Source organism: Perissodus microlepis, chromosome 16 (genome assembly GCF_051167445.1).
Source record: "Perissodus microlepis isolate ML-2025 ecotype Zambia chromosome 16, ASM5116744v1, whole genome shotgun sequence".
In the NCBI taxonomy this organism is placed as follows: Eukaryota; Metazoa; Chordata; class Actinopteri; order Cichliformes; family Cichlidae; genus Perissodus; species Perissodus microlepis.
Genome location: NC_140476.1, coordinates 25,490,211 through 25,517,674, shown reverse-complemented (window position 1 = coordinate 25,517,674; position 27,464 = coordinate 25,490,211). Strand labels below are relative to the sequence as shown.

The window sequence follows — 27,464 nt, the reverse complement described above, 5'->3', positions numbered from 1 at the left end:
AGCCTCATTCTTGTTTTCATGGGAAGAACGGCAGCACGCAGTAGATGGGGATTTCGAGTCAGGTTTAGGAGCTGTCTAAATTAATCTGTAATTTGCCTGAACTCCTCCCGGTGACTTTTGGGCTGTTTTGGCGATTGGGAAGAATTGACATAGTTATGGTATTTAATCACAGAGGTCCTAAACACTGCTGTGCTCAGTGTGACTTGAAAGTTCATGTTTTCATTTTGTGGTCGGAAGAGTTCCAAACGGGTGAATCGTTTACGAATCGCGCACCAAACACAGCGGCTACCGTCAGCGCTGCTGGAGTCCGACACTGAGCGAAGAGGTAAAAATGACTTACTAATAGCAATTGCGACGTATATGCTAAACGAAAAATGACCACAAACTGCTGCCGGTTTATCTGGATGTGTCGTAGCGCTGTCGTTAGCTTGGTGGCTAGGTGCTAGCTGGCGACGTTAAGGTGACAACAGACCGAGCGGACCGCGGCCTGGTTCTGCTGCTAGCATAGTGATTGACAGCCTGTCAACTAACAAAGAGGTTTATTTTGCTGTGGTCGACAGTCTTTTTAAGTGTGCCCAAGGTTTGTTGTGTACTCTGTATGTCTATGTATAATGTGCCTTTGCTAGCTAGCTAGTTAGGCGTTTGTGTGTTCTGGCCATGATTTCACAGAGCCTGAGTAGTCGTGAATCAGCCTCAGCATCCACGGTGTGTGGCTCTTCTGCGGCCTGCTGCTGCGGCGGGTACCAGCCCCGCGAACTGTAAATTAGCCAGCTTTCTTCCTCCAAAGCACCCCAATTCTTTTTTTTACGTCTATTAAAAATCTAGCAGTGTTTACAGGCATTTATTCATCCATAAAGACGGCAAGCATGCAGTGTTCAGGGGGAGTTGTCAATGCCAACAAGTCATGTTATGCGAAATGTTTACATGTAAATGGTTCGAATAGCAGTTAACATGCAGATCAAGTTATCATTTTGTTGCACAGAAATTTTACATAGAAAATGGCAAATGTGTTATTTTGTCTATAAAATAACACATTTGCACGTGTTATTTCGGAACATCACAGTGGTGGCTATTAAAGGAAAGGCCACTGGAACTGAACATTTGCATTGTGCTGTTCCAAAATGTTTTTAAAAAGTCGAGTCCTGACCTAAAACCAACATCGAAACTAAAATAATTAGTGAAAGTTGTGAGAATTATTGAGTTGATGCTTATATAAACTGCATTGTCATATGATTAGCTGTACAGTAGAGCTGTAATTAAATAGTTGTTTTCGTCCTACCTTTTTCTTCTTCTCTTTCCATCAATGTATTTGTGTTTTGCACCACATAAAAAGCACAAGTGCAACATTCCTCAGAACAACATTAAAAAAACAACTGCATTTCATTTAGATGAAATGAAGTACGTTGAACAACACTGTGAGCAAAAGATGAATAGGTTATTGAGGTAATGATGAGCCTAAAGCTGTGCAACATTAAGGCTTAAATACTTTGACCTGTTTTGTCTACCAATCAAAAAGTAGCTCATTGTGAATAAATTAAATTTGCTGCTCTCCCATTGCAGTATATAAACCTTAATTTCTCTTCCTGCTAGAAGTGGGATAAATAACCCCCCCACACCTGTTTTGTCCTTCTGTGGTCAGAGTTGCACATATTTGTTCTGCAGCTGCCATGTCTGAAACGTACTGGCCTCCACGTGATTGTCTTTTTGCAATAATGACAGATATTGGAGAACAAAAAGTCAGTTTATCTCTAACCATAGTGGTACCTGTGCCTCAGTAGAAGCTGGTGTCAGATCTCACAGTGAGCTGTGAGTTTTCTTCTCTCCCTGTCTCTGTTTATCCACCCTTCCGGCCACCCACACTCACCCTCAGAATTTGGCCCACATCAGATCCCAACCAAACAAGATGTTGGACTACATATAGACTACATAGCCCTCCACAGGTTGGCTTTGTTTTTTTTGTTTTTTTCCCTGCCACCCATTTTAGCTCATCAGCTCCCCCCACCAGACAATCCTCTCGCTGGCTTGACTTAGCTTCATAATTTTTTTGTTTTGTTTTGTCCAAACATTGATAATTGACTTTTATGAATCAGCCCTGGAGGATTTGTGTAAGCCTAAACTTAGTTACCCTTAATTGTAGTTTTTCCTGTAACATGACTAATGCTGAATCCATTTCGCATTATGTGACCACGCTGGTTGCATAAGGTGGTGATGTAGGCCTCCTGAGTCGATTCTCACAAACTGTACCACTGAATGACAAGTCTGTGAGCTAAACATAAACAGATTAACAATCTACTTATTCAAATTAGTCACCGCCATAATATACATCACTGTGGCTGCTTTTGTTGTGAGTGAAGTGGGGTGTGCTGCATAGTTGATTTTTAGGCAGCAGTAGCTGCGAAGCTAGCTGAGAAGCCAGGAGGTCCTGGATCACCAGAGGAAGCCTGTGGCATGCACTCTACCCCTCTGGTTCTCAGGATGCAGGATGGGCTGATCAGTAGGACCGCCTGGCTGCGTCTAGACTCAACTAGCCACTTTGGCCCGTACCTCAAAGGAGAGGCTTGGATTTCTTGGGAAACTTTTCCTTCTTGTACACTGTAAATATTTTGCTTCCATCACTCGCGCTCTCATGCTGCTTAACAAATGTGGTCGTCCTGCTCTAAGCGCATACACCCCTCTGTTCTTTTGCCTTGCTGTTTGATCTTTGATGCAGGCCTGGCTGTTTAAAGAATAGCAAAGAGAAAGAAAAGAAGTATTGCCAGTACAATACAATAGCTTAGCTTCACTAGCAGGGTAAGTCTAGGTAAGTCCTGCTTTGAGGCACTTGATTCATGTTAGTGGAACTATCATCTTCACAGCCCACTGACTTTGTTGCATCATGCTTCTTATTTTGGCATCTGTATTTATGTGCAACACTAGATAGGGACATAGCTTCTTGCTAATAACACTGAGACTGTCATTGCTTTGTCATGTGATTGTTGCTGTGGTCAGGGGGGTGGGAAAGTTGAGTGGAATGTAAGCGCACCAGAGAGATCACACTGAGCTGCTCTCTTTTACTTGCAGAGGATTGTAGATTAAAATAGAAAAAGACTTAGCTGTGGTATTCAAAGTGACAATAGAAGTCATTAAAGAAGTTGAACTTCACACTTTAACATATTTTTTATCCACTTTTCTTACTCCTTACAGGTGAAAGGCCAGCCGGCCAACCAGCCACGTACAGCTAGCTGTCACTATGGATGCCTGTGCCCGTATTCGAGGAGTCCCAATCAGGTCCAGGTCCTCAGTACGGAAAGAGGTCTGTCTGTCAGGATGTATTTGCATTTAATTTTGCACACATGTGTAGTACACTCAGGGCTCCACCCAATGAATTGCCCAGTGGCTAAGGACTAGCAGAAAGGTATGTTGAACAAGTTGGTGGGCCAGCCACTGGCCCACTGGGAGTTTCACAGTGCTGAGTTCACCTGTGAACCAAACCAGCTGACTTGCCGCTATCAAGTTGTTTTTCTTGCAGTCCAGAATTAGTTGCACATTAAAGAAGGAGTTTGATGAAGGCTATGACTTTTCAAACATTGCAACTTTCTCTCACAGTTCAAAGATATGCGGGGCGTTAGGTTAATTGATGATTCCTGCGTGTGATTGTAAGTGTGAACAGTTGTCAGCCTCGTAAGTTTTGGCCCCCCAACAGTCTGCCGACCTCTCCAGAGCATACCCTGCCTCTTGTTCTATGACAGCTGGGAGGAGTCAGCATGGCACAGTATTTATTCCACTAAAATATATTTAAAGTTTTGTTTTTTAAGTATGCTGAGGATTAAGATTATTAATATATACATCTACTAAGAAATTACATGATATACTTAAAGATTCAGCTGCTTAGTAGTCTATTAAGTAATGAATAAATGAACTGCTTTAATGTTACTAGTAAAAGTTTTGCCTCCTGGCCTTGGAGATCACTGCCAGTAAGATGCCTGCTTGGTAATGTTCACTTTTTCTTAGCTTCAAGTCGGTGTGATGGTTGAGGAATGAAGACACAAGTATAAATACAAACAACAATGCTATGTAGACTCCACTGGATTTCAGTACAAAACTCAGTAACTATATGTTGCGCTTTTTAAAAGAATTTTGTTGCAAAGATATTTAATTTCCTCTCTTATCCCCGCTTGATTTTCATTGTAGTTTCTAATGCAGTTAATTCATTTTCATTTGAAAATGCACAGTCCTCTAGAACCTTATCAGGCATTTTAAAATAATGGGATTGCTTAGGATCTGCGCGTGTACGAGAAGGCAGATGCACACACTAAAGTTCTTTTTTTGCATTCCTCGGTGCACGGTGCAGAGATGAATAAAAGTATACTCACTGAGGCTGTAGGCCAGTGTGTACTTCTATTTAAAAAAAAAACCAAAAAAACCCAAACCAAAAAAAAAAGCTGCATGTCTGTTTGCAGACTGTGCGAGACAGTGGGGCGCAGAATGTGAAGAGCCTCTTCAGGAATAAAAAGGAGCTCTGTGGCATTGGTTTAGAGCTGCCAGCAAGAGACGCCACCAGGCTGACAGAGGTATGTCACACAAACGCACCAGTGAAGCTCAGCCATGTTTAAACACATTACACATCAATATTGACCATCAGCTGTGCTTTTTCAGATTCACTTTGTGTGTCTGCCTGATGTAAGTGAAGGAGAAGATGTCACCCAGCAGGTACAACATGTTAGTTAGGTCATACTTTGATGGTAGAGGACACAAAACTCAAAAACTAAATCTCTGAGTTCTATCCTGGTCTTTTAGTTACCACTTTGGCCTTCAAACTGGGGTGATTCTGAGTGTTCTTGTCCACCAGGCTCTGTCTTCTCTGTCAGGGGGGCTGTGTGAGCTTCTCAGGTCCCTCCACGTCCACAGCATTAAGAACGATGAAGTCCTGCTGCTCAAAGACTCTCGCAGGCTGCCAGAGCACAAGGATGCCGGACCTCAGGTATGTGAACGACCGTTTTTGTGTTAAATGAATTTGTTTCGTCAGCATGTCAAACAAAGCAGAAGTGATCGGAGAGAATAGCAGGAAATAAGAGTGGGTAAGTGTACAGCACTTACTGCCTAGCCCAGTAAGTACAGTCGATTGGAAAAGGAGCTCTCTAAACTGACGACAGACGCTTTCTCTTGTTTAACATTCTGGTGTTGTATCTTTTTAAATGCATAAAATTTTTGTTTTAGCCTCTCATTCTGGTCTTTAAAAATGTATTCACTAAAAGAGTACTGCAATGCTTCACTATGCTTATTCAGACCCCAGCTTAGCTGCATTCCTTTTGCTGTCCTCGGGATGTGTTGGGATCTGAATTTATATGTGTAGGGTTAATGATACTTGAAACATGTCCAAACACGGTAAATGTTTCATTTTAAGAAGATGTATTTTTAACAACCGCTAATCCAGTTCTAGCAGTTGTTGATTAAAAGTTTTCCCACATGAGGGCTGTGTCAGCATGTAAGCAGATGTATGAGTCTCTCTCACGCTTCCAAAGAAACACAGGTGTGGGATAGGCTGACAGAGAAGTTGCTTTTGCAGCTGCCACTTTCCTGTTCCTGTGTGCCATGTTTGGGTTCACACAGACCCTGCAGCTCATTCTGTGGCTCTCTCGCCCCAGCTTTGTGAATTAAAGAGTGGGCTAGCACTAAAGGATTTTTGCGTTCTGCATATGCATCAATTTGCAATCAGGACACAGACATAACAATATACTTCCAGCCATCTCCCTCCTCCTGTGAGATAAAAACAAATGCCCATGTGAATTTAATTTACAAAAGTGATTGCTTTGACTGTCTGTGTGCTTGCTGGGTAAAAATGATTTTCTTCAAATGACCTGAAAAATCACCAGCCAAACCATGCTGTCAGCAATTCTCATTTCCCCCTTATTCCCCTTTCTCATGCCATTTTCCTCTTCCTCCAGTATTGGTTAAAGACAGTATGTGTGCTGAGGAATAGTTCCAGCACCAACGTTTACCCTCAAGCCAGTGTTCCAACTTTGGTGGGCCTGCTGGGGTGCTACATGGCAGGTCTCCGCTATACGCTGGAGCTTCAGGCTCTTCAGAGGGGCGCAGCTGAGCCCAACCAGCCAGACGAAGACGACACCAACCAGTCGGTCTCATCAATCGAGGATGACTTTGTCACAGCCCTAGAACATCTGGAGGAGGACGACACAGGAGACAATACCTGTAGGTTTAGCAGCCAATGCTTATTGGCATTTAGTGGCCTCTGGTTTTTGAGTCATGTGCAGAAAAGGATTTCTTTTTATTTTAATGCTCTCATAATGCTTGGTGGTATACCACTTGTAATTTCATGTATAATATAGACATTCCTATATTTTCCAAGTAGCACCAACTGGTAAAAAACTCCATAGTTGCGCTTAGGGGAAGAGGAGAGAAGAGAGCAGAGATGCCCCCCCAAAAAAGTGTGACCAAACAAGGACCTGTGTCTGCTTTTTGGAACCTTGTTTGGTTTTTGAGGGGGAATAAAAGCTCTTTTGCAAGTATTTCTGCTTCTGTGGTCGGCTCTCCTCTGAGGAGGACTTTCGCAGCAGGCAGAGATTAGCAGGCCTGTCACACACACACACACACACACACACACGTCCGCGCGCGCACACACAGACTGAGACTGGCAGGACAGTTGAATACTTGAAAATACTCAAATCTGAAAATACTTAAAGATTTTTGCCCTCAAACTTTGGAGGAAAAAAGTGACATTATACAGCAAAATGTAAAGCACAGTCTGTTTAAAAACTCTAGTCCCGTGGCAGATATTTCATTTTTGATAATACAGCCTAAGAGTAGATTATTTGTTATTTTGCATATTGTTTTGAAATGTAGGGTTCAAATCAGCCAGAGGTGTGAATGTAAGCGTGGAAGGTTGTCTTTCTCTCTGGATTAGTCCTGCGACAGAGTGGTGACCTGTCCAGGGTGTACCCTGCCTCTGCTTCAGCATTGGTCGGAAATTAATCAAACATATAGACAGTGATTACTTAAGAGGTCGTTAGCCAAATTGTGCTCAAGGTCATAGTTATCATTTTTTCTACATTCTCAACACATCTAGCCCTATGGAAAGACTTACATAGAATTATTAATATTGTGATTTAATGTGAAACAATTAGAATCTCACAAGAATAATGTAATATGTATTTTTTCCATCCGCAGCACTATGCTGTCATAATCTGTGCGAACTTTAATTAAAACGTCTCTAGAATGTAAATGGTTTCAGTTCACTGCTAGATGGCACTAATTGGCTATTTACTAGTTTTACTTGTCTGTTATTTTTCCACAGTGCTTATGGCACTGTGGAAAATCATCTTATAATCCCCTCTTTGCAATTGTTGCATCTAACCACTTTTCTCCTCTTTCTCCTTTACGTCCATCTCCATAGCTGCAGCTCCATTTAGTCATTTTAAAAAGCGTGATGTGGCTTCACAGACAGTCCCAGCCCACAAGAGAAAAAAGGAATTATCAGGCTCCCGCGTTATCATAAGCTCGTCTTCGAAGAAGTATTCAGCCAAACACAGATCTGGTCCTGACGTATCTGTCACAGTGCAGAGGTCATCGGGTGTGGAATCCCAGTGGACTTACTGCAGTCCTGGAGCTCGTCTCCCCTCACCTTTGATTCATGTCAGTGAATCAGAAGAGTCAGACTGTTCCAGCCCCAGCCCTATCATTTTCCTGGATGAAGTGGGCTACCAGAAGAGCCTGCTGGCCAAACTGGACATTCCTCAAGTGCCAGGGGGGCCCAGAGAGCGAGTTGAAGACTCAGATTCCGAAGTTAGTGAGTTTTTTGACAGCTTTGACCAGTTTGATGACCTGGATGAGCTCAACTCTGAGAGCTGTACTCTTACTCTGCCTCTGGATGCGATTAGTGTCCCAGCAGCACAGAAAGAGGCTGATGAATCTGGCATAAGTACATCATCTTTAAAATATGTTTCTAGGGGCTGCTCAACCAAGGGAATGAATCCTCACCGCTTTGATCAGCCCACTCTCCCAGCCAATGTGAAAAAACCCACGCCCCTGAAACCAGGCTCTCCTTACTCAATTCCCTCTGAGGTGCTGGATTCCCCTCGGCCTGTACAGACTCCCTCTGAGGAGAACGGTGGTCCCCTCTTCAGTCCTTTGAGCTCCTCTGCCTTCAGTCCCCTGGTGGACTCCAGCGGGCCACTGGAATACTTCTGGAATACAGAGGCGGATGGACAAGATGACTCTGAGCTACGTAAACCTCAGGATCTCTGTTCTTTGTATAAGACCTACTCAGACTTTGCTAGCAGTCTGTCCAAAGAAATTCTTGGATCCGTCTGTGGCTACCAGTCTGCTGTCGACATCAGCGACAACAAGAATCTCTCCTGTGTCTGCCACAAGGAATTTAAGAACCCTTCAGGATATCTGATGAAACTCTCAGAAATACAGGAGACTGTAACGGTGGCCAAGCTGCAGAAGAAATCCCAGTCTCTGAAAGATGGTATTCAGAGGTTTGCCAGTGACCTTGTGGAAATGAGCTTGGGCAGCGCTTTGCGAGACCTCCAAAAAGGGGTGTCCTCCTGCACCACCACCTTGTGCCACCTAGCTGCTCGACTTACCTCCTCAGTATTTCAAATGGCCTTCCATGAGATTGGCATGCGACGTGCATATGTACTGAAGGAGCGGGCAATCAACGGGCTGGCCACTTTCCTGGTTGGAGAGGCTGTGTCCGCAGCGCTCAAAGAGTTCCTGACTGTGAAGAAGCAGATTTTCCACAGCACTGTAACACGTTTTGCTGCTGATCTGGCTGAAGAGCTTGTTTTTGAAGGTATAATGGAAGTATGTCAGTTCTCCCACCCCTCAACGCCTCTCACCCCAAGTGATTGGTCTTTTGGCCATGGGCAAGAGGAAGAAGAGGAGGAGGTGGTGGTGTCCTCCTATGCTTCAGACCTTTCTGAGTCTGTCATCCAGGAGGCCTTCATAGAGCTCTCTCAGGCAGATGTTGCCTTCACAAGCCAAGCAGCTATAAGTGTGTCTGTGGACAACATCTGTTATGTCAGTGCAGATAACACCTGCACTCATACCTGCAGCACCTTTGCTAACCAGCAGGTTTTAAGTGCAGCGGTCCCAGCGGAGGATGCTTCTTGTACTGTGAAGAAAGCCCTGTTCACTGTATCAGGAATGGCCAGCTGTATTCCTGTGCCCCAAGCAGGGCACGCCCTCTCCAACCTCCAGGATTCCGAGGAGACCACTCAGCAGAGGTCTAGCTTGTCATCCTCTGACAATGCCACGTCTCCACTAACGGCCCTTTACAGTCATGGAACTCAGACCTCTCTACCAGCAGGAGAGCCCTCCCAAAAACAGTCTTCATTCCAAAACTTCTCTGGCAACATGGTGGATATGATAGTAACTGAGGCTTGTGAGCTAATAACTGCCTCTAAAATGAAGAAGGGTTTTGGCGACTGTGCTGACTTCCTCACAAAGACAATCAGAAGCCGCAGGGACTCTTACGATGGTCTGGATTCCCCTTCAAAGCAAGGAGTTGTCAGGGAAAGTTTTAGATATGACTATACAGATTCTGGGCATGTTAGGCTAGGTGGCCCTATCGGACAAGAAAATAATCCTCCCATTTCCTTTCAGACAGGCACTCTAAACCAGGGGAGTTACCGATGTGAGCGAGGCCCCAGGACCAGGGGTGTGTCTGAAACACATCCTGTGATGATGAATACTTTGGAAGTGCCGGGTAATGAGACGGGTGGACAAAGGAGGATATCCGCTACTGTGGATGATTCAGCTCCAAATTCTGGACAGAAGTCTGCTGCGACTCCTGGTACTCCTCCTTCCACCCCCCAGCAGCCCAGTGAGGTGTCCAAGGAGAGACAGATTAAGCAGTTCTCCAAAAAGCTGAAAAGCAAGCTGGCTAAAGAATTTTCCCCTGCAACACCACCTCCAACCCCTCACTATCAGCCTGAGCTGGGCCAGGGACCAAAAGACACCATCCCAGATGCAGACAAGGCAGAGTTTATGCTCAAACTGATGAGATCTCTCTCTGAGGAGGCTGATGGAAATGAGGAAGAAGAGGAGGAAGAACCGGCAGAAGAAGGCGGTGTTGGAGTCACTAACACATGTTCAGAGAGAGGAGGCGGCCGACACACACCCAGCCCGATGTGCGCTCGCGTAATGTCCAACAAGGAAGCTCTCCACTATGCTGAGCGGTTGGCGTGCCACATAGTCTCGATGGCAACAGAGATGGACACCCTAGGAGGGGCGGAAGAGGAGCAGGGAGAGATGAACCAGGGCAGTGAGAAGAGGAGAGACAGTGTGGCTCAGTTTTCAGAGCAGACCCTCAACTCATTGTGGGTGTATGCAGGAGAAGTGGCGGGAGAGGTAATTAGTGATGTGAAGAGGATGGTGAGCTCTGGACAGCAGTGCCCGTATCACAGAGCTCTCAGAAGAAGAAGCTGGGACAGATCTAGCTCCGAATGTTTGCATTACCACCACAGACATCACTCTCAACCCGGTACAGACCAGAGCAGAGACTGGAGGTTAGGAAGGCTGGCTGAGCAGTGGTCCAATGACCTGATTGCCTCAGTCTCCCAGTCTTCCACCTCTGCTTCGAGCACTGTGTCCAGCTCCAGCTCTGGTCTATCCTCTGAGTATCCCAGCTGTGAGAGCGTGACAGATGAGTATGCCGGCTACCTCATTAGGGTGCTGAAAAAGGAAGGGGGGAGTAGGGAGTTAGTCCTGGACCAGTATGCAAGCCGTTTGGCTTATCGTTCTATAAAACTTGGCTTGGCTCACGCCAGTCGTAAAATAAAGCAGAGATCCTCTAGTGCACGTCTTCGCTCCTCTAAGTCTCTGCCAGATGAATGGAAATCGTCTTGTAGTAGTAAAACGTCATCAGCCAAGGATCGAACAGAGATGGATAGAAACACCCAGTGTTGTTGCAGGGACTCTGAAGAGCAGAGTAAGAGGGAGTACATGGATCTAGTCCACTTTGCTGAATCTTTAGCATATAATATCACCTGTGATGTCACACGCAAGCTCCATCTCTCCTCTGTACGGCTGCCAAAGTCTTTCACTGACTCCTGTCTTTATAAAAAATCCAAACTGGAAGACATGGCAGAGAATCTCATCAGGAACTCCTTCTCCTGCCCTCTGCTATCCAAGGAGGGTAAGAGCAAGCACTACCACAGCACAGGGAGTCTCTACGATCAAGGTTACAGTAGCAAGGTGATGCAAGTCATTGAGCATTATGCCAGGAAAATAGTGGATGACACGCTGAAGATAAGCATGGCTTCAGTTGGCCATTCATCACGGGAGCACCAAGACCATGACAGACACACTCACACACAGAGGTTGTCTGAGGGCCCAGTTCTGGTCCGGGCAATGGGGGAGAGGGCATGTTGTTGCTGTCAAGTCCAGGAGTGTCCATACTGCAGCAAGCACAGCAGGCACCACTACCAACCTGTGCTGCAGAGGAGGAAAAGGGGAGGAGACTGTCAAGCAAGAGTGCTCTCTAGTCTGGAGATTCCAAAAATCCACATCGACCTGGACCACAGGGTGGCATTTGCAGAGGAGATGGTGTCCATGGCAATGGATACAGCAAAGCGCGAGCTGAGCAACACCAGCCTTAATGCTGACAGCGGGATTGGCCATGATGGCACCAGCTACGCCGAGAGCCTCACTGCTGAGATCATGACATCAGCCCTGTCCAACATATGCCAGGCTGCCCTTACCAGGTACACACTTCCCAGTTCACATCAGGAAGAGTGTTTGTTTGCCCCGAAATTCATTCCATGCATACATTTAATCAATGGCCAGGCCATAAACATGTATTGTAACCTATAATCAGCTTTGTTTCACTTCTTTTGACAAACATTTTAATGTTTTATTTTCCCAGTTTTACTGCACTGACATGTGACTATTTGCATTGTTATTGAGGCTTTTTCTTTCTTTCTCTCTCCTTTGGTTTCTTTGTATTTAGTGCTTCGGGTAGGGAAACCACCGAGTCCACTGTGTCCCAGCAGCTGAGTGTTGGAGATGACAGCCTGGGAAGCTGGTCTAACCTGAGCTTTGAAGATGAGCACCCAGATGATAACAGCAGCTTCCTCCACCTCAGTGACAGGTAAACACACCTAACTTTATATCTATCACCTCTAGAGCACAGTCCAACTTGGTGCTTTAAAATATACGTTAGAATGGGGTCTGAGAACATTTGTAGTGCATTCCTTATTATACACTTATTTATGCACAGCTTTTTAACCAGAATTTGAAAGAAAGAATCAGATTGTGATTTATGGAGTGGCTAGCTACTAGTTACGCTCCATAAATCTTTATATGTTATACTAACATATAAAGATTTTTTCCTTTGGTTGATTTTTAGCTTCAAGCTTTTGTTTGTGGCAATAAAAAGCTACCTAAGGCACTTTCACTAAAACATCTGAAGAATCCTTGAGAGTAAATAAACTACATACGGGGGCGCTCCCCTTGAGAATTAAAGGTTTGGTTGTTTTTTTTTCCTGTTTTGCATTCACACCTACAATAGGAACTCTAATGTCACATAAGAACCAGCTGGTGGTTGGGTTAGCAACTATAGCAACCACAACAAGTCTGAGAACAAAGTGATCATAGCTGTGTGTCGTGGGTTTCATGATTAGCTTAGTTGGAAAGCAGACATGCAGATTTTGACTTTACGGTTGAAATCACCCAGTTTGTGCTCTTTGAGGTGACATTACCAGTAACTGTCTTTGTGTGTTGTTACACCTTGAATGTGTAATGACACAGAAGTCTCTGCAGCTCCCAATAACACTCATGATCACCACCAGATGCCAGACTAATAGATCCTTTGTGCCTGTTTTAACATATGCCAGTGGCACAGTGGTTAGCACAGTTGCCTCACAGCAAAAAGGTCCTAAGCTCAATTCCATCATCAGGTTGGAGTCTTTCTGTGTGTGATGCATGTTGTAGGATAGGCTGGATAGGCTCCAGCCCCCCTGCGGCCCTGTAAAGGATAAGCGGAAGCAGAAGCAATCAAGAAAAGAGAAACAGAAAAGAACTTGATAGAGACCAAATTATGCTTTATAAACTGCTTACTGTATTATGGGAAATCTCCCAGTAGTCTGATACTATAGAAGCATAACTAAGGGGGTGGTTCAGGGTTCCTTGATCCAGCCCCAACTGTAAGCATTAAAAAGGAACATTTTAAGCCCATTTTTCAAAGCTGAGGGTCTGTCTCCAGACTTGTTTCTGTTTGTCAAAAATTCCCTTTTTTGATAGAAGGTAAAAGAGGCGCGACAAAATGCGTCACACAGCACATTCTAGGAACTTTGATTGTTGCTGGTTGCCGATACACTGAAAACAGAGGACGTACTACTACAAACAGAACAAAACAGAAATAGAGAAGATCGTTACTAATCATAAATTTGGTTGTATATCATCGTTTCTCAGATGGTGTAATGTTCAGTACCAATTATTTTGTATATGATTTAACCCACATTTAATTACCTAACGTTAAATGGAAGAGTTTTACTACTCAGAATAAATGCTAATATTAATATGGGGAAAAACCCCCAAAAATTAGTAGACAGTGGAGCTCTTTAATGGTTTATTATTGCATTTCACTGTTTAGCTAACAAAACTGAAATGGTGCAAGCATCATCCTGAGAAGTTTCCGACAGGCATATGAAATGTTAACAATAAAATTCCACGTCAAATAATTTTTATAGTCATTGCAGCTCTGCTTGGTACAGACTGATACTGCATGTCTTGTATGCAGTATCAGTCTACATGTGGGTATGCAGTAAAATGTTTTTTCATCATATTGTGACAGCTGCTACTATTTCTTTTGTCACAGCAAGTAGTATCCTTTTTTCCAGCAGGTTATCTATCATATGTTTCTGTATTTAGTTGTTTCAGAATGGACAGTCTGTTAATGTCCAAGCAGAAGACATTGAATGTAATCTATTGTTCTTAATAGGTTTGGGTTCAGAATTTAAAGCCTGAGGTTATACTTTGATCATACTGTGTCAGTTTATGTTTTTGGGGGTTTTTTTGGAGGGTTTTTTGCTCCTGTTGGAGCCATTTTAGGAGTCTTTTCTGCAGTTCATTGTAGATGTAAGGTTTCCCAAAGACAGTGCAGATTGTATGTTTTTCGAAAATCATTTAAACTTGACTGCCAGAGTGCAAGTTTTCTCTGATTTATGTTGCATTATATGTGAGGGCTAAAGGATAAGTATTTTAGATTACTGTCTATGTTACCAAGTTCTAAGTAGTTGTAGGCATGACCGAATTGGTCTTCTTGTCTTGGATGGACATGACCTATGTTTGTGTGTGGCAATTTAAAAAAAAAAAAAAGTGAGTGAGTCTGATAAAGTCTCTGGGCTGTTGACAGTTCTGGCAAGGGTTGATATCTCTATGGAAGCAAACCTGACAATGGGTGTGTTCCCAACATGCTAAAAGAGCATATTGTGTTAGCATTAAGTTATTTTGGCCATCAGGGCAAAGTTAATGTGTCATAATATTTTCTAAAGGTGTGTCTTTAAGTGCTCACCTCTCTTCAAGTGCTGTTTCTACTGGAACAAAGTCCACCATGTGTAATTCATAAGACATTTCAAAGGCCTGCTGCTACTATTTCCGCTCAGCAGATGAAATAACGGGGGGAAAAATGCCTTTATGAGTTTAGCGAGACAGAGATCAGGCTGACTGACTAGATGAATCACCTCTCAGTATGCCATTCAGACCACACCTGCCTCTGAGGTAATGCAGATTAATAGAGGTATTTTTAGATATCAGAAACATCTCTCCCTTTTAGTTAGGCTATAGCATGCCACTGTATGCAGGTTCCAGCCAGCAAGGCTAATCATTCACTAATTATAGCGAGAGTGTATGTTGTTATGCTTCTGTTGCCAGCTGGTTGTCCCGCTGGAAGCCACATGATTAACGAGATTATGTGAGAACAAAAATGTAATGATCTCACATCTCAGGACTTTAGCAACAAATGGGCCCAGTCAACATTAAAGCTGATTCAGGGAGGTGTACAGTGGAAAAAACCTGCATCATTTGAAGAATCCTCCTCTGTTTTTTTCAACCTCACCTGACATTTAAAGGATTATTCCAAATACCAGAAATGGTCATCCACCTCCGTGTTGTTTATTGACGATACATGACAGTAAGCTCTTATAGCAAATGTGATGAAACTGCTTATTACATCCTGATCTTTTGTTGCATTTTGGTAGCTCTCTCTGTTAGCCACTTACTGTGTCAGTGTTACAGCGGTGTGTTACCTGCCTTCTGTGTCCAGCAGTAATGGGAATAGCAGTAGCTGGAGCAGTCTGGGCCTGGAGGGGGAGGCGTGTGAAGAGCACTTGTCATTCTCCCCCTCTGACAGGTTGGTCAGCACCCGATTGGCATGGCTATCCTTGGAAAAGAGATGCACACAAGACATGGGGGTTTACCTAGAATGTGACAAAGAATGAACTGAATTTGCTATGAAAGCACCACAAAGTACTGAAGTATGTGATAGATCCACCAGTGGAAAATCTTTCTTCATCATATGAAAATGATTTAAACTGCCACTCTACAATATTCTGATTTATACTTTGTCTCATACTAGGAACCACCAGCCCCCTAACATGACCATACTTGAGCTTTAAACATTAATAGGCTTGACATGGCAAATGCTTGTTGATGCTAATCTTAGCATGCAATGTGTTGCTTAAGTTTTGTTGGTTCTGCATTGCTTGCATGCAATTTTTTGTCTTTGTGGGAAATATGTAGTGTTATTATTTTGTCCATGTTGTATTACCTCTGAACAGCCAACCAGTCCCTGAAGAACAACTTGGAGGGTTATTTTTCATTTAATTTCATAGTTTTAGAAACTATAATATATTAACTTTTAAATTAAGTCTCTTGCATGCATTATGACCAGGCATCCATCCATCCATTCCCCCCCCCCTTATCTAAAGTCTAGTCCCAAGATAGACCCAAGCTAGTGAATTCTAGATATACCCTGTGGTATCCGAAAATGTATCCGATACCCAACCTTTTTAGATTAGGGCGGGGTCTCTCCCCAAACCTTGAGGTAGCAATCTGTCTTGCTTTGTGTTTTGCCGTTTCATGAATGTAAGTGATTCATGAAACTGTAAGGATATGTAAAATAGTTGGAAATGTCATACAAAGGGAAACCTAAAGCTAATCTTAAACAGGTAGTAGACATGGTGGATGTTTAGAGGTGGCTGCATATATCAGTCTTGCAGCTGTTGCAACTAGAGATGGCACGATACCACTTTTTTATGTCCGATACCGATATCATAAATTTGGATATCGGCCAATACCAATATGAATCCGATATAGTGTTTTTTAATCAATAAAACTGTTTTTTTTTTTATATTTTGTATAAGTTCATACTCAAGTTAAAAAAACCAAAAAAAAACACTAAAGCTATTCTGTTAGACCTGTATGCAAAAAATGCACTGCACCCAAAATATTTCATAGTTCAGCAAAACTGATCAATCTAATAAACTTAAACCTACTCCATCCTCCCTATTCTGGTATTTTAAAGAGTAAGCACCCTAACTAATAGGGCTCTAAAACTCCCAGCAAAAAAAATAAAAGTAAATAGGGAACCACCCTCCACCACATGATGCTTAATTGACGTAATCAACTTCAATTTGATGCAGTGTGAAAAAAATGCCCAGAAATAAATTATTTTTCAAGAATAATTAAATAGATTCAACATCTTTCTTCAACAGAATTGCAGACTGCACAGATGGTATCTTCCCAAAGGAAAAAGTACTATAGCTTACTAGGGTATATTAGACTTAATAGTTACTATATACAGTAATGGACTTCTATACATTTTACATCAGATTAAAACTTTGGGTGTAAGATTCAGATAATTATTTATTAAAAGCTAGACATTTTAAATGAGAATAACAAAGAAAAGTATGTCTTTGTGCCCCCTTTTCCCTGTTCATGCCCTATCGGCCCCCCTGGCTAAACTTTGCTAGATCCGCCCCTGCACAATTACCAGCCGTCAGGTAAGTAGAAAAGGAAGTAATATTAAATAAATTCTAACAACAGCTTATCAAGCTTAAATGTGCTGCTGTTGTTCAGCTGCTGGTTTCCTCTTTCTGGTGCAAAGTGGGCGATAAACAAAGAAGAGAGACGGACTCCCGACAGAAAAGCCGATCAGCTGATCACTGATCAGTTTCACGATTGAAGTAGCAGCAGGAGAGGGAGAGAGAAGAGGCAGTCGCTCCATATATCGGTTGTTAAGCTTAACGCGGGAATGCTTTACAAACATTCAGAGATGAACTTACACATTTTCTTTACTTCTCTCTGGGATAACTTCCTCAGAGATGAAATGCCGGATTGGTAGCGAGGCTACAAATACACACAGCCGCTCTATCACGTGACGCATACTGCTGCGACGTGCTACGGTTATGAGCCGAGTTACGCCATGTCGCAAGTTTTGTGAGGTGCTTTTTTGATATTTAATGGATCGGATTACATTTTTTATTTCTCCCCGATATCCGATCCAGTAATTTACGTCAGTATTGGACCGATACCGATACGTAATATCGGATCGGTCCATCTCTAGTTGCAACGCAAAGATGTATTGCCATGTACTACCCAACTGACAGTACTACCAACCATTTATTGAGTCTTCCTTTCTCAGGCTGATGAATGGATTTTCTTTCAGCTTGTTTGGCAGCTTCAACTCAAAATGTGCTTTTAGAAAATTCCAGTATCATTTCAGCTCTAGGTGCTATTCACAGGTTTGTGCATTTTGATAGTCATAACATCAACTAAAGCTGATAGCTTCCAAGATTATATCAAAAGTGCAACAGATTTTCCAATATGAAACATGTCAAAACATTTAGTTAAACAAACGTGTTACAGGTCAGAAAAAAGAAGAAAGGATAACTTAAAGCTATTCTGAATCCACATTGATGTGTCTTGCTGATTAAAGCAGAGCACAAGGTTGACTTACAGATTTGCATTTTGTATTAGTTCTTATATTAGTAATTGTGCTTTCACTTTGATTTTAGTTTTCATCAGTTTACAGTGGTATAAAATGTATAATATATTGTAATTTCTTCTGTCTAGAAATAATATGTTTATAGTAACAGAATATAATGTCAGTATATAATGACTAGCATTCATAAAATATTTAATAAGTTTCCGTACTGTTTTAGTGGTAATAAATCCCAAGACGATTATTGGTTAATAATTTCTTTGTGATCTAATTAATATTCAGTTGCTTGTTAATAATATAACTACTAAAAGTATTTTTTAAATTCAGTTTATTAGCATTATAGAGTTTTGTTTTAATAATAAGCTATTTTTATATATGTTGCTCACACCCACAGTTACTTGATGTTGAGCGTAGTAAATAGCAGTTTTGTGGCTACCAACAGGTGGCAGATTTCTCAGAGTCACATTTGTGGTTTAGTTCTTTTTAAAGAATTCAAGAGATGTTAAAATGGAGGGAAAAAAGTTTGATTCATGCATTGTGTGAGTGAAACCTCAAGTAGACACACACACAAAGATTTTCTAACTAGGAAGTACTCCACACCTATAGGTTTATACTGTTCAGGCACCGCCATTGATGCCCATATATATTTTGAGTGCATAGCTTTATCGCCCTCCTTCTTAGTTCACCTCCTCTCCCTACTTTATCAGTGCCGTCGCTCCTTCGCAGTCTCAAACAGTGAAACACCTTCTTAAACGGTTTTCCTTTCTGAAAAGAAAATGATATCCTTATATCCTAACGTGCAGAGCCTGAGTGTCTGTAGCTGTGGGCTGTGTCAACAGGCCTGTGATTAACAACCTTATAAAGTGGTGAAATGACTGTTTACCTGCTGGCACGTCACACAGCAAATATTTGCACAATTGACAGAATGGATATCAAGTAGCTTTTCAGAAGGGAAAAATCAACTTTCACACTGATCAAGATCTCCTCTTCGTCACTGCGCATTAACTGACAAAAGACACCTGATCAGAAAAGTCAGTTTACAGGAATTCAGGAAAGATATACGGCATCACCGTGTCTAAGAGGTCTTTTGATCAGAATTGCTTTGATTGCAGTGTTTGTGTGCTTTGCTTTTGTCAAAGGCTATTAGCTTTAGTGTGCTTATTGCCATTTCTATATCTTTGCATGCATCCTTGTGTGTCCGACCTGTTCTGTCTTCTTACTAACCTGTGTGGCGTTTCTCATCCAACAGTGACAATACAGAGGACAAGGAGGCTGAGGTCAAAGAGGAATCAAGTGGTAAGCACGTTTCATTGCCTGCAGCATCTTTCTTTCTTTAATATTTTTAAGTAGACTGTGGCAGTGCTACAGGTTAATACTTGGGGAGTTTTTGGGACATCTAATGGAAAAAATTTTTTGTGCTCTTGCTCTTTGCTGTCCGAGACACAGTTGGATTCCAGCTGACCGTGTTAGTCTGTCTGTGTTGTTGCCGGGGATTTAACCACCCCCACATTCAGCCACACTAATACTCATGCATGCACTCCATCCACAGTCAGTCGCTCTGCCTTCTGTATGTCTCAGACTACAATTGCCTCCACTTAAAGGGGGCTCCTTATTGTGTTTGCTGTGCTATGGAAACCTGGGTTTGAGCAGATCAGGACATAGTGTTCTAAAGAAGGAGCGCTAGAAAACTGAAAAGGTGTGGCTGACGGCTGAGTGAATCTTTTTTTCTCTGTGCTGCAGGGACACTCTGTGTGGACAGGACTCAAGTGCAAACTCCCAGGACTGTGCTGGTCATAGCAAACTCAGATGTCAGAGATCCTGGGAGTGGCCCTAAGCACGTCACCCTCGACCCCCAGCTCAGGAGCATGCTACAGTGGCTGGCAGCCTCAATGGCCGACATCCCTCAGATCCAGCTGAGTCCTGACAGAGAACTGCAGCAGGTGATTGTGGCTATATTCCTCACAAACAGGTTCCCTCTGTGGTCTTCATTAGTCAGCACTAAAACTCCTTTTAAACCACGTCATGTCGCTTCAGTGAAAGAAGTCATTCTTTCCGTGATTGTCTGTTTTGAAGGTCAACAATCCTGTAAAGTTCTGTGCTGGTTCCCACCATACTGTACTTTGCTATGGAGACAAACAGCTGAGAAGCACCAGCTACTGTGACGATTGAGCTGTAGATTTTTTTTTTTGGAAAAATCACCAGTAATTTCACCAGTTTGTTCCTGTTTTCTGCATTTCAGTAAAGGTCATAGTCATCGCTGTTAACTGACAAAACTTAATGGTATATATTTTTATACAATTTCCAAAGCCTGCACAGCCAGTAAAATTGTGGGGTGATACAGATCCTGATGTTTAAATATGGCCAGTTGCAATGTTCATATACTAATTTTACTCTTTTTGCTTTTTTTGTTTTGTTAACAAAAGCGCAATCTCAAACATTTAACACTGTAATATTGTAATAATACAGCAAAACATCTGCTACTGGGATGAGATTCTCTTTGCTTTATTTGATGGATTTTGGTCAAATAACGCCAGTGTATGGATATGTGACCTACACATATTAAAATGAGCCCCTTTTCTATTAGTACCTACTCTGATTGACTCGCCACAGTTTTCAGGTTTTCCATTAGGTCATAGTACCTGGTACTAGGTAATAAAATAGTACCTTCTCGGCCGGGGTTCCAAGCAACACATACTAAAATGTGACATCGTCAGACTGCATGCCACCGATTGGCCTGGTCATTGGCATCACTCGATGGGTCATGAGAACATAAATCGCTACAAAGAAACAAGTCTGACAAAAAGCCACAGATCGAGCAGCAGATTGATCGTACTTGATTTTAATGGAAAACCAGTCGATCTGAGTCGAGTCGTGGTGAGCCGTGGAGAGTCAATCTGAGTAAATACTAATGGAAAAGGGGCATAAGTGTGTTTCAACTTGGGAACGGTACAAGCATTCAAGAGCTTCGTGTTTCAGGAGTGTGTTATAATGAGTTTTTAGGCATTACATTTACTTTAGTAAACGTGATTACATTACATCAGGTTTAATTTCAAGCCCTTACAATTCTAATTTAACTGTCTATTATTATTATTATTATTTTATTTTATTTTTTTGAAGCACGGCTCTCTGCTTATGTTATATTCAGAGAATTTTTGAGTTCCTTTTTTCCCCAGGCAGGAAGAAGTATTAACTAACACCCTTTCACTACTACTTCAGTAGTCAGCTTGTAAGGAAATCCTAAAGATTCTGAAAGTACAGGGTGGGCCATTTATATGGATACACCGTAATAACATGGGAATGGTTGGTGATATTAAAGTCCTGTTTGTGGCACATTAGTATATGTGAGGGGGCAAACTCCTCAAGATGGCTGGTGACCATGGTGGCCATTTAGAAGTCGGCCATCTTGGATACAACTTTTGTTTTTTCAATAGGAAGAGGGCCATGTGACACATCAAACTTATTGGTAATGTCACAAGAAAAACAATGGTGTGCTTGGTTTCAACGTAACTTTATTCTTTCATGAGTTATTTACAAGTTTCTGACCACTTATAAAATGTGTTCAATGTGCTGCCCATTGTGTTGGATTGTCAATGCAACCCTCTTCTCCCACTCTTCACACACTGATAGCAACACCGCAGGAGAAATGCCAGCACAGGCATCCAGTATCCGTAGTTTCAGGTGCTGCACGTCTCGTATCTTCACACCATAGATAATTGCCTTCAGATGACCCCAAAGATAAAAGTCTAAGGGGGTCAGATCGGGAGACTTTGGGGGCCATTCAACTGGCCCACGACGACCAATCCACTTTCCAGGAAACTGTTCATCTAGGAATGCTCGGACCTGGCACCCATAATGTGGTGGTGCACCATCTTGCTGGAAAAACTCAGGGAACGTGCCAGCTTCGGTGCATAAAGAGGGAAACACATCATCATGTAGCAATTTCAAACATCCAGTGGCCTTGAGGAAGAATGGACTCACTATCGTTGTACCCCATATACCACACCAAACCATCACTTTTGTTGTTCCAACAGTCTTGGAGGGATCCATCCAATGTGGGTTAGTGTCAGACCAATAGCGATGGTTTTGTTTGTTAACTTCACCATTCACATAAAAGTTTGCCTCATCACTGAACAAAATCTTCTGCGTGAACTGAGGGTCCTGTTCCAATTTTTGTTTTGCCCATTCTGCAAATTCTGTGCGCCGATCTGGGTCATCCTCGTTGAGATGCTGCAGTAGCTGGAGTTTGTAAGGGTGCCATTTGTGAGTAGCTAATATCTGCCGAAGGGATGTTCGACTAATGCCACTCTCCAGTGACATGCGGCGAGTGCTACGCTGTGGGCTCTTGCTGAATGAAGCTAGGACAGCCACTGATGTTTCTTCATTAGTGACAGTTTTCTTGCGTACACATTTTGGCAAATCCAACACTGAACCAGTTTCACGAAACTTAGCAAGCAGTTTGCTAACTGTAGCATGGGAGATGGGTGGTCTCGTAGGGTGTCTTGCATTGAAATCTGCTGCAATGACCCGGTTACTGCGTTCACCAGATATCAACACAATTTCAATCCGCTCCTCACCTGTTAATCTCTTCAACATGTCAATGGCTGTGAACAAAGAGAAACTTGTAAATAACTCATGAAAGAATAAAGTTACGTTGAAACCAAGCACACCATTGTTTTTCTTGTGACATTACCAATAAGTTTGATGTGTCACATGGCCCTCTTCCTATTGAAAAAACAAAAGTTGTATCCAAGATGGCCGACTTCTAAATGGCCACCATGGTCACCAGCCATCTTGAGGAGTTTGCCCCCTCACATATACTAATGTGCCACAAACAGGACTTTAATATCACCAACCATTCCCATGTTATTACGGTGTATCCATATAAATGGCCCACCCTGTAGAATGGAAGGCAGAGCCTTCAGTTGTCAGGCCTCCCATGAAACCAGGTCCCAGTTTAGATTTAGGACACAGAGTCCCTCTCTACAAACCCAGCTTACTGTGGTTCAGGTGACCCTGAACATCCCCCTTAGTTGTGCTGCAGTAGGCTTGGGCTGCTTGAGGACTTCCCATGCTGCGCTCAGCAATTCTCCTTCAATCCCCACATTTCACACTCTGTGTTTTTATGCCACTATTGCATCTCATTAACTTTTATTTACTCTCTCCTGTAAGTTATGTTTTGTTCAGTTTGTTGCTGCTATCTCTCCTTTTTCCTCTCACTCCACAACAAGAGGGAGTTCTTCCTCCCTGACATTGCCAAGCATTTGCTCTTTCTAATATTATGAAGTCTTTTCAATACAAGATAAATGCCTTGAGATTACTGTATAATCAATGTGTCCTTTCAGCTCCCAGCGGTGGTCCAGAGGCTTCGAGAGAGGAAGTGGAAGGTGGGTGAGCTGCTGCACATGCTGCTGCGCTACTGTGATGTGAGCCACAGTCAGCCCGAGGCCAGAGAAGAGGCACTTGAGGCCAGCAAAGAACCTCACTGCATCTCCCTCTTCCAGTGGCTTCTGGAGCGCACCTAAGGCCTCTTCTTTTTTTCCCTCCTTGCTCTCCTCTCATTATTTCCAAACAGGGCTTTGCAACCTCTATGAGCCCCTAAAGGCTGCCCCACAAATCTGAACTCCCTCTCACAAATGTGTGCAGCACGTGTGTTGCATTGCGTGTATGGCATGCCATCTTTTCCCGTTTTTTTTTTTGTTGTTTTTCCTCCCCAGTTTCTGTTTTGTTGCTGCAGTTTCATCAGTTATCAGGCCTGTATGTGTAACCTGTGTTGATTTAATGAGGTGTCTCTTTTGCTCGCCTACACTCTTGAATCGAAGGCCTCACACCTTGCTGTGCTTAAGCTACAAGGAGAAGTGGGGGAAGACCCACCCGGTGTGTTTCCAGAGGGAGATGCAGTGTGTTGGGAGAAAAGACAGACTGGGAATCCCCACAGCTGCTGGGTGGATGATGTCATCACACCCACACCTCACCTCCCTGGTGGTATTTCCACATGTTGAGAGACCAGCTGTACACGCGCACATATGCACACACAAACACATTTTGATTATTAGAACCAATTCAAAGTAGAAAAATTTGCATTTCCTGCAAAAATGCTGTGTGGATGCTGTAACGCTGAAGCTGTCTGCTGAAAATAGCTGAAAAAGATGAAAAGTTGCAAAAATTGTGTGGTGGTGAAGAAACTGAAAATTCTGCTGAAAACAGGTGAAGAAGTAGAAATTTTTGCTGAAAAGAGGTGAAATGTTGCCATGAGCAGGATTCGAACCTGGCCCTCCTGGCCTCAAGGCGGCTACTCATCTCACTGACCCAAACTCGTTCTCACAAAAAAAGAGATGGAGAAACTGACAATTCTGCTAAAATGAGCAGAAGATGCTGAGATTTGTGCTGATAAGAGGTGAAAAGGCTGAAAATTCTGCTGAAAAGAGGTGAATCAACAGAATTTCTGCAGAAAAGAGGTAAAGAAGCAGAACATTGCACTGAAAAGAGGTGAATGAGCAGAATTTCTGCTGAAAAGAATTTTTTTCTGAAAACAGCTGAAAAAGCTGGGATTTGTGCTGAAAAGGGGTGAAGAAGATAAAATTTGTGTTGAAAAGAGTTAAAAATGTTTAACTGTTAACTGAAAGAATTGTTGCCATTAGCGAGATTTGACCCGGGCCTCCCAGTCTGAGGACTGGGTGGATGCAATGCTTTACAGCATCCACACAAATACATGAACACAATTCCGTTACTGTCTTGATCCACTAGAGTTGTGCTGCAGTAAGTACATTTAGCTTTTCTCTAAATGATTCACTACGCTGCCATACAGAGAGGTTGATAAAACTCTGTTAAGCCCACCTCTGTAATTTAATGAACTGTGCCGTCATTTTTGCGATGATGATCATGAGCAAATTTATTTGGCCACAGAATAAATAAGAGTTTTACCTAATACTGTAACCCTGCTTCTTCTAGTAGCAATCTACTTGGTTGTCATACTTAGTAAAATATTAAAGAGGAGAATGAGTCATAGTGAGGATTTATTAAAAAAGAAAAGAAAAAATAATCTTTGTGTATGTATGTACAAGGATTATTTTTCTATTTCTTTTTATAGATGTAAATATAAATATGCCTTATTTTTTTGAAGGTAGAGTATCTAATCCAACATGAAATGCTGCTTTTACTTGTGGAGGAAATGGTCACTTTGGCTTACCGCTACTAAGCTGGGTGACTGATCACCCTCTGCAGTTCAGTAGTTAATTGCGTACGCCGGTCAGCTGTGTCAGTGGCCCTCGTCCAGTCTTGGGGAAGATCCAGTGACGCAGATAGCAGATCGTTGAGTAATTAAAGACACCGGCTCTGTCTGCACGTCGTAAAACCGCAGGCTAGCAACATCTGCGTAGCTCAGGCCTGGACTCACACATTCTGTCACCCACACTCCACAGTCACCTCGAGGAGTCGACAAGTATGAATACCACAACTTCCGTACAGTAACCTGCCCCCCTACCGCCACACACCCTCATTACTCACCAGCCCCCACATGCACAGCACTACCAGCTACTTGCTGAGAAGCACTTTTTTTTCTTACCCCCCCCCCTTTTTGGACTTAGCCTGAGGAGAGACTGGGCGTTTTCTATCCCTCCTCTGTGGACCTAAAACCAATCTACAAATTAATGGGATACATTTGGATGTTTGTATTTATTTATTGTTGTTGTTTGTTTCTTTTGTTATGTTCTGTTTTTCCCCTAATGAGGGACTGAAGGATGACATGATGCTGCAAGGTCGTCAAATTTAAGTTTGAAACACTGTAATATACCACAGTCTCACATGTATTATTATAAAACTACGTGTTGTCGGTGGTGTTCGCCTGCATGGCTCAATCTAACTTTTAAAGCTTAACATTGTTACTCTCCTCCTCCTCCTTGTGCTGGCCTACAGTAATGGTGCAGCAGTGATTCATGTGTGTCCACACTGCCTCACAGTATGCTAGAGGCCTCTGCAGATGCCGTGTTTGTTCCTGCTTAAATCTCTAGGCTGCCATATGGTCATATAATCTTAAAGGTGTTTGTTCTGTATGAATTGTTTACACATTACAATATTAATAGGAAAAAAATAACAATGGAATGAATATATATATATATATATATATATATATATATATATATATATATATATATATAAATAAAATAAAATTGGGAGCAGAAATCACACATTGAAGTATTAACCTGAGAGGTGAGGGACAGTATATATATTGGTTTACATTAAAGGAATGTATTAAAAGTCACAGACACTTGAGTGCTTCACTGTATAGATTCTCTCCTGGTGTGACTGCCTAGTTTGTAGGACTTTCCCAGGTTTTTCCCAGCACCCTGCCCCTCTTCTTCTATTTTCATGCTTGATCTACTTTACATTCCTGCTCACCCCACATGACCTACAGTAGCGCTAATGTTGTCGTGTTTGTGAAAGCTGAATCTGAACCCGCTGAGACTGCTGTTTAGAAGCAGATGCCGTAAAATCTGTTTTTGTTACCCTCGTTCCCATTGTTACTTTCTGCCTCCCTCTTTAACTCTTATTTTGGGGCGTTTATACAAGAAAAAAAACCCAACAAAAAAGATTCGAGAGTTGTACCTTACTTCTTCTCACTTGTGTATTTTCCTGCTTCCTTGTAAGATCCTGCCAAACAAAGATATTTAATAAATTATAATAAGTTATATAACAGTGAGTTCACTACTTGTTCTCCCAGTGGCATTGCTAAATAGTTTGCACATTCTAAGCTTGAAATCAGAAACTATACATTTATTTGTCAAAGCTTGGTGTGACAATAAAGCTTTTTCATGTGCTCTAGTTTTGTTTTTGTTTTGATTAGTGTCTTAATGGTGAGAACACATCCGTGTATCAGCACGCAGAGTATCGTTTCACATTGCTGAAGTGTTGTATTACAGGTATTACAGGTAAAGTCTGCCAGTTTTCCGAAAAGGAAATGAACATATTTTTTTGGCAGAAACATGCAGCCATTATGCTCTTTACTCGTGTTGTAAAGATTTTTTTTTGTCTTAAATAATGTCACGATGTATTGTTCTACATCTAGAATTAGCATGAGAACTTTAATTATCTGAAGGGGGGGTCCTTGCAATTTCCACCCTCTATTTGTTAACTTCAACAGCTTGTGGTACCAAAAAAACAGGAAAACCCACTTTAATAGAAGTAATTCCTCAATAACCACACTGCAAACAATCTTTGACCAGATATCCTTCCTGTATATCTGAGCTTGGGACCAGCACTAGCAGTTTGCTAGCAGGAGTCCGCTCGTGTCTCTTCCAGGTGTTGAACTGGGGATCGTTTAAACCTAAGTTGAATACATTAACCACTGCGCCACAGAACCTTTTTTGTTTTTCCAAGCTGCAACTAATCATTTAAAATCAAAAAACAATCTCACTGTCAGCAAAGCACCTTACCAATTTGTTTCAAGCACTTGGATGAAAAGCATTTCTTGGATGCTGATTAAGGTTGAGTTTCTCACTGATGACAACCTTTACTGCTGTTA

The 27,464-nt window shown here is 42.4% G+C and overlaps 1 protein-coding gene across 4 annotated transcripts; it reads left to right on the top strand.

The window, feature by feature from the left end:
- On the top strand, positions 1-26,764 carry akap11 (A kinase (PRKA) anchor protein 11). 4 transcript variants are annotated; one of them, XM_084907734.1, is made up of 12 exons: positions 2-325; positions 3,184-3,292; positions 4,440-4,550; positions 4,636-4,689; positions 4,829-4,960; positions 5,925-6,189; positions 7,391-11,708; positions 11,954-12,094; positions 15,272-15,355; positions 19,197-19,243; positions 19,688-19,887; positions 23,290-26,764. In XM_084907734.1, the coding sequence occupies exons 2-12, from the start codon at positions 3,230-3,232 to the stop codon at positions 23,467-23,469; spliced, it is 5,595 nt and encodes a 1,864-aa protein (XP_084763860.1). In that variant the 5' UTR covers positions 2-325; positions 3,184-3,229; the 3' UTR covers positions 23,470-26,764. The 4 variants fall into 4 exon arrangements, with proteins under 4 accessions (XP_084763861.1, XP_084763860.1, XP_084763858.1 ...); XM_084907732.1 differs by having other exon boundaries at positions 15,269-15,355; XM_084907733.1 differs by lacking the exon at positions 2-325 and adding an exon at positions 341-580 and having other exon boundaries at positions 15,269-15,355.
- The last annotated feature ends 700 nt before the right edge of the window (positions 26,765-27,464 follow it).

What these genes read in the sequence shown, in the direction of transcription:
- akap11 (XM_084907732.1), top strand. Translation starts at nt 3,230, where the DNA reads ATGGATGCCTGTGCCCGTATTCGAGGAGTCCCAATCAGGTCCAGGTCC. An exon ending in GGTCCTCAGTACGGAAAGAG is followed by an intron (nt 3,293 to 4,439) that starts GTCTGTCTGTCA and finishes GTCTGTTTGCAG; the next exon opens with ACTGTGCGAGACAGTGGGGC. An exon ending in GGTCAAAGAGGAATCAAGTG is followed by an intron (nt 19,244 to 19,687) that starts GTAAGCACGTTT and finishes TCTGTGCTGCAG; the next exon opens with GGACACTCTGTGTGGACAGG.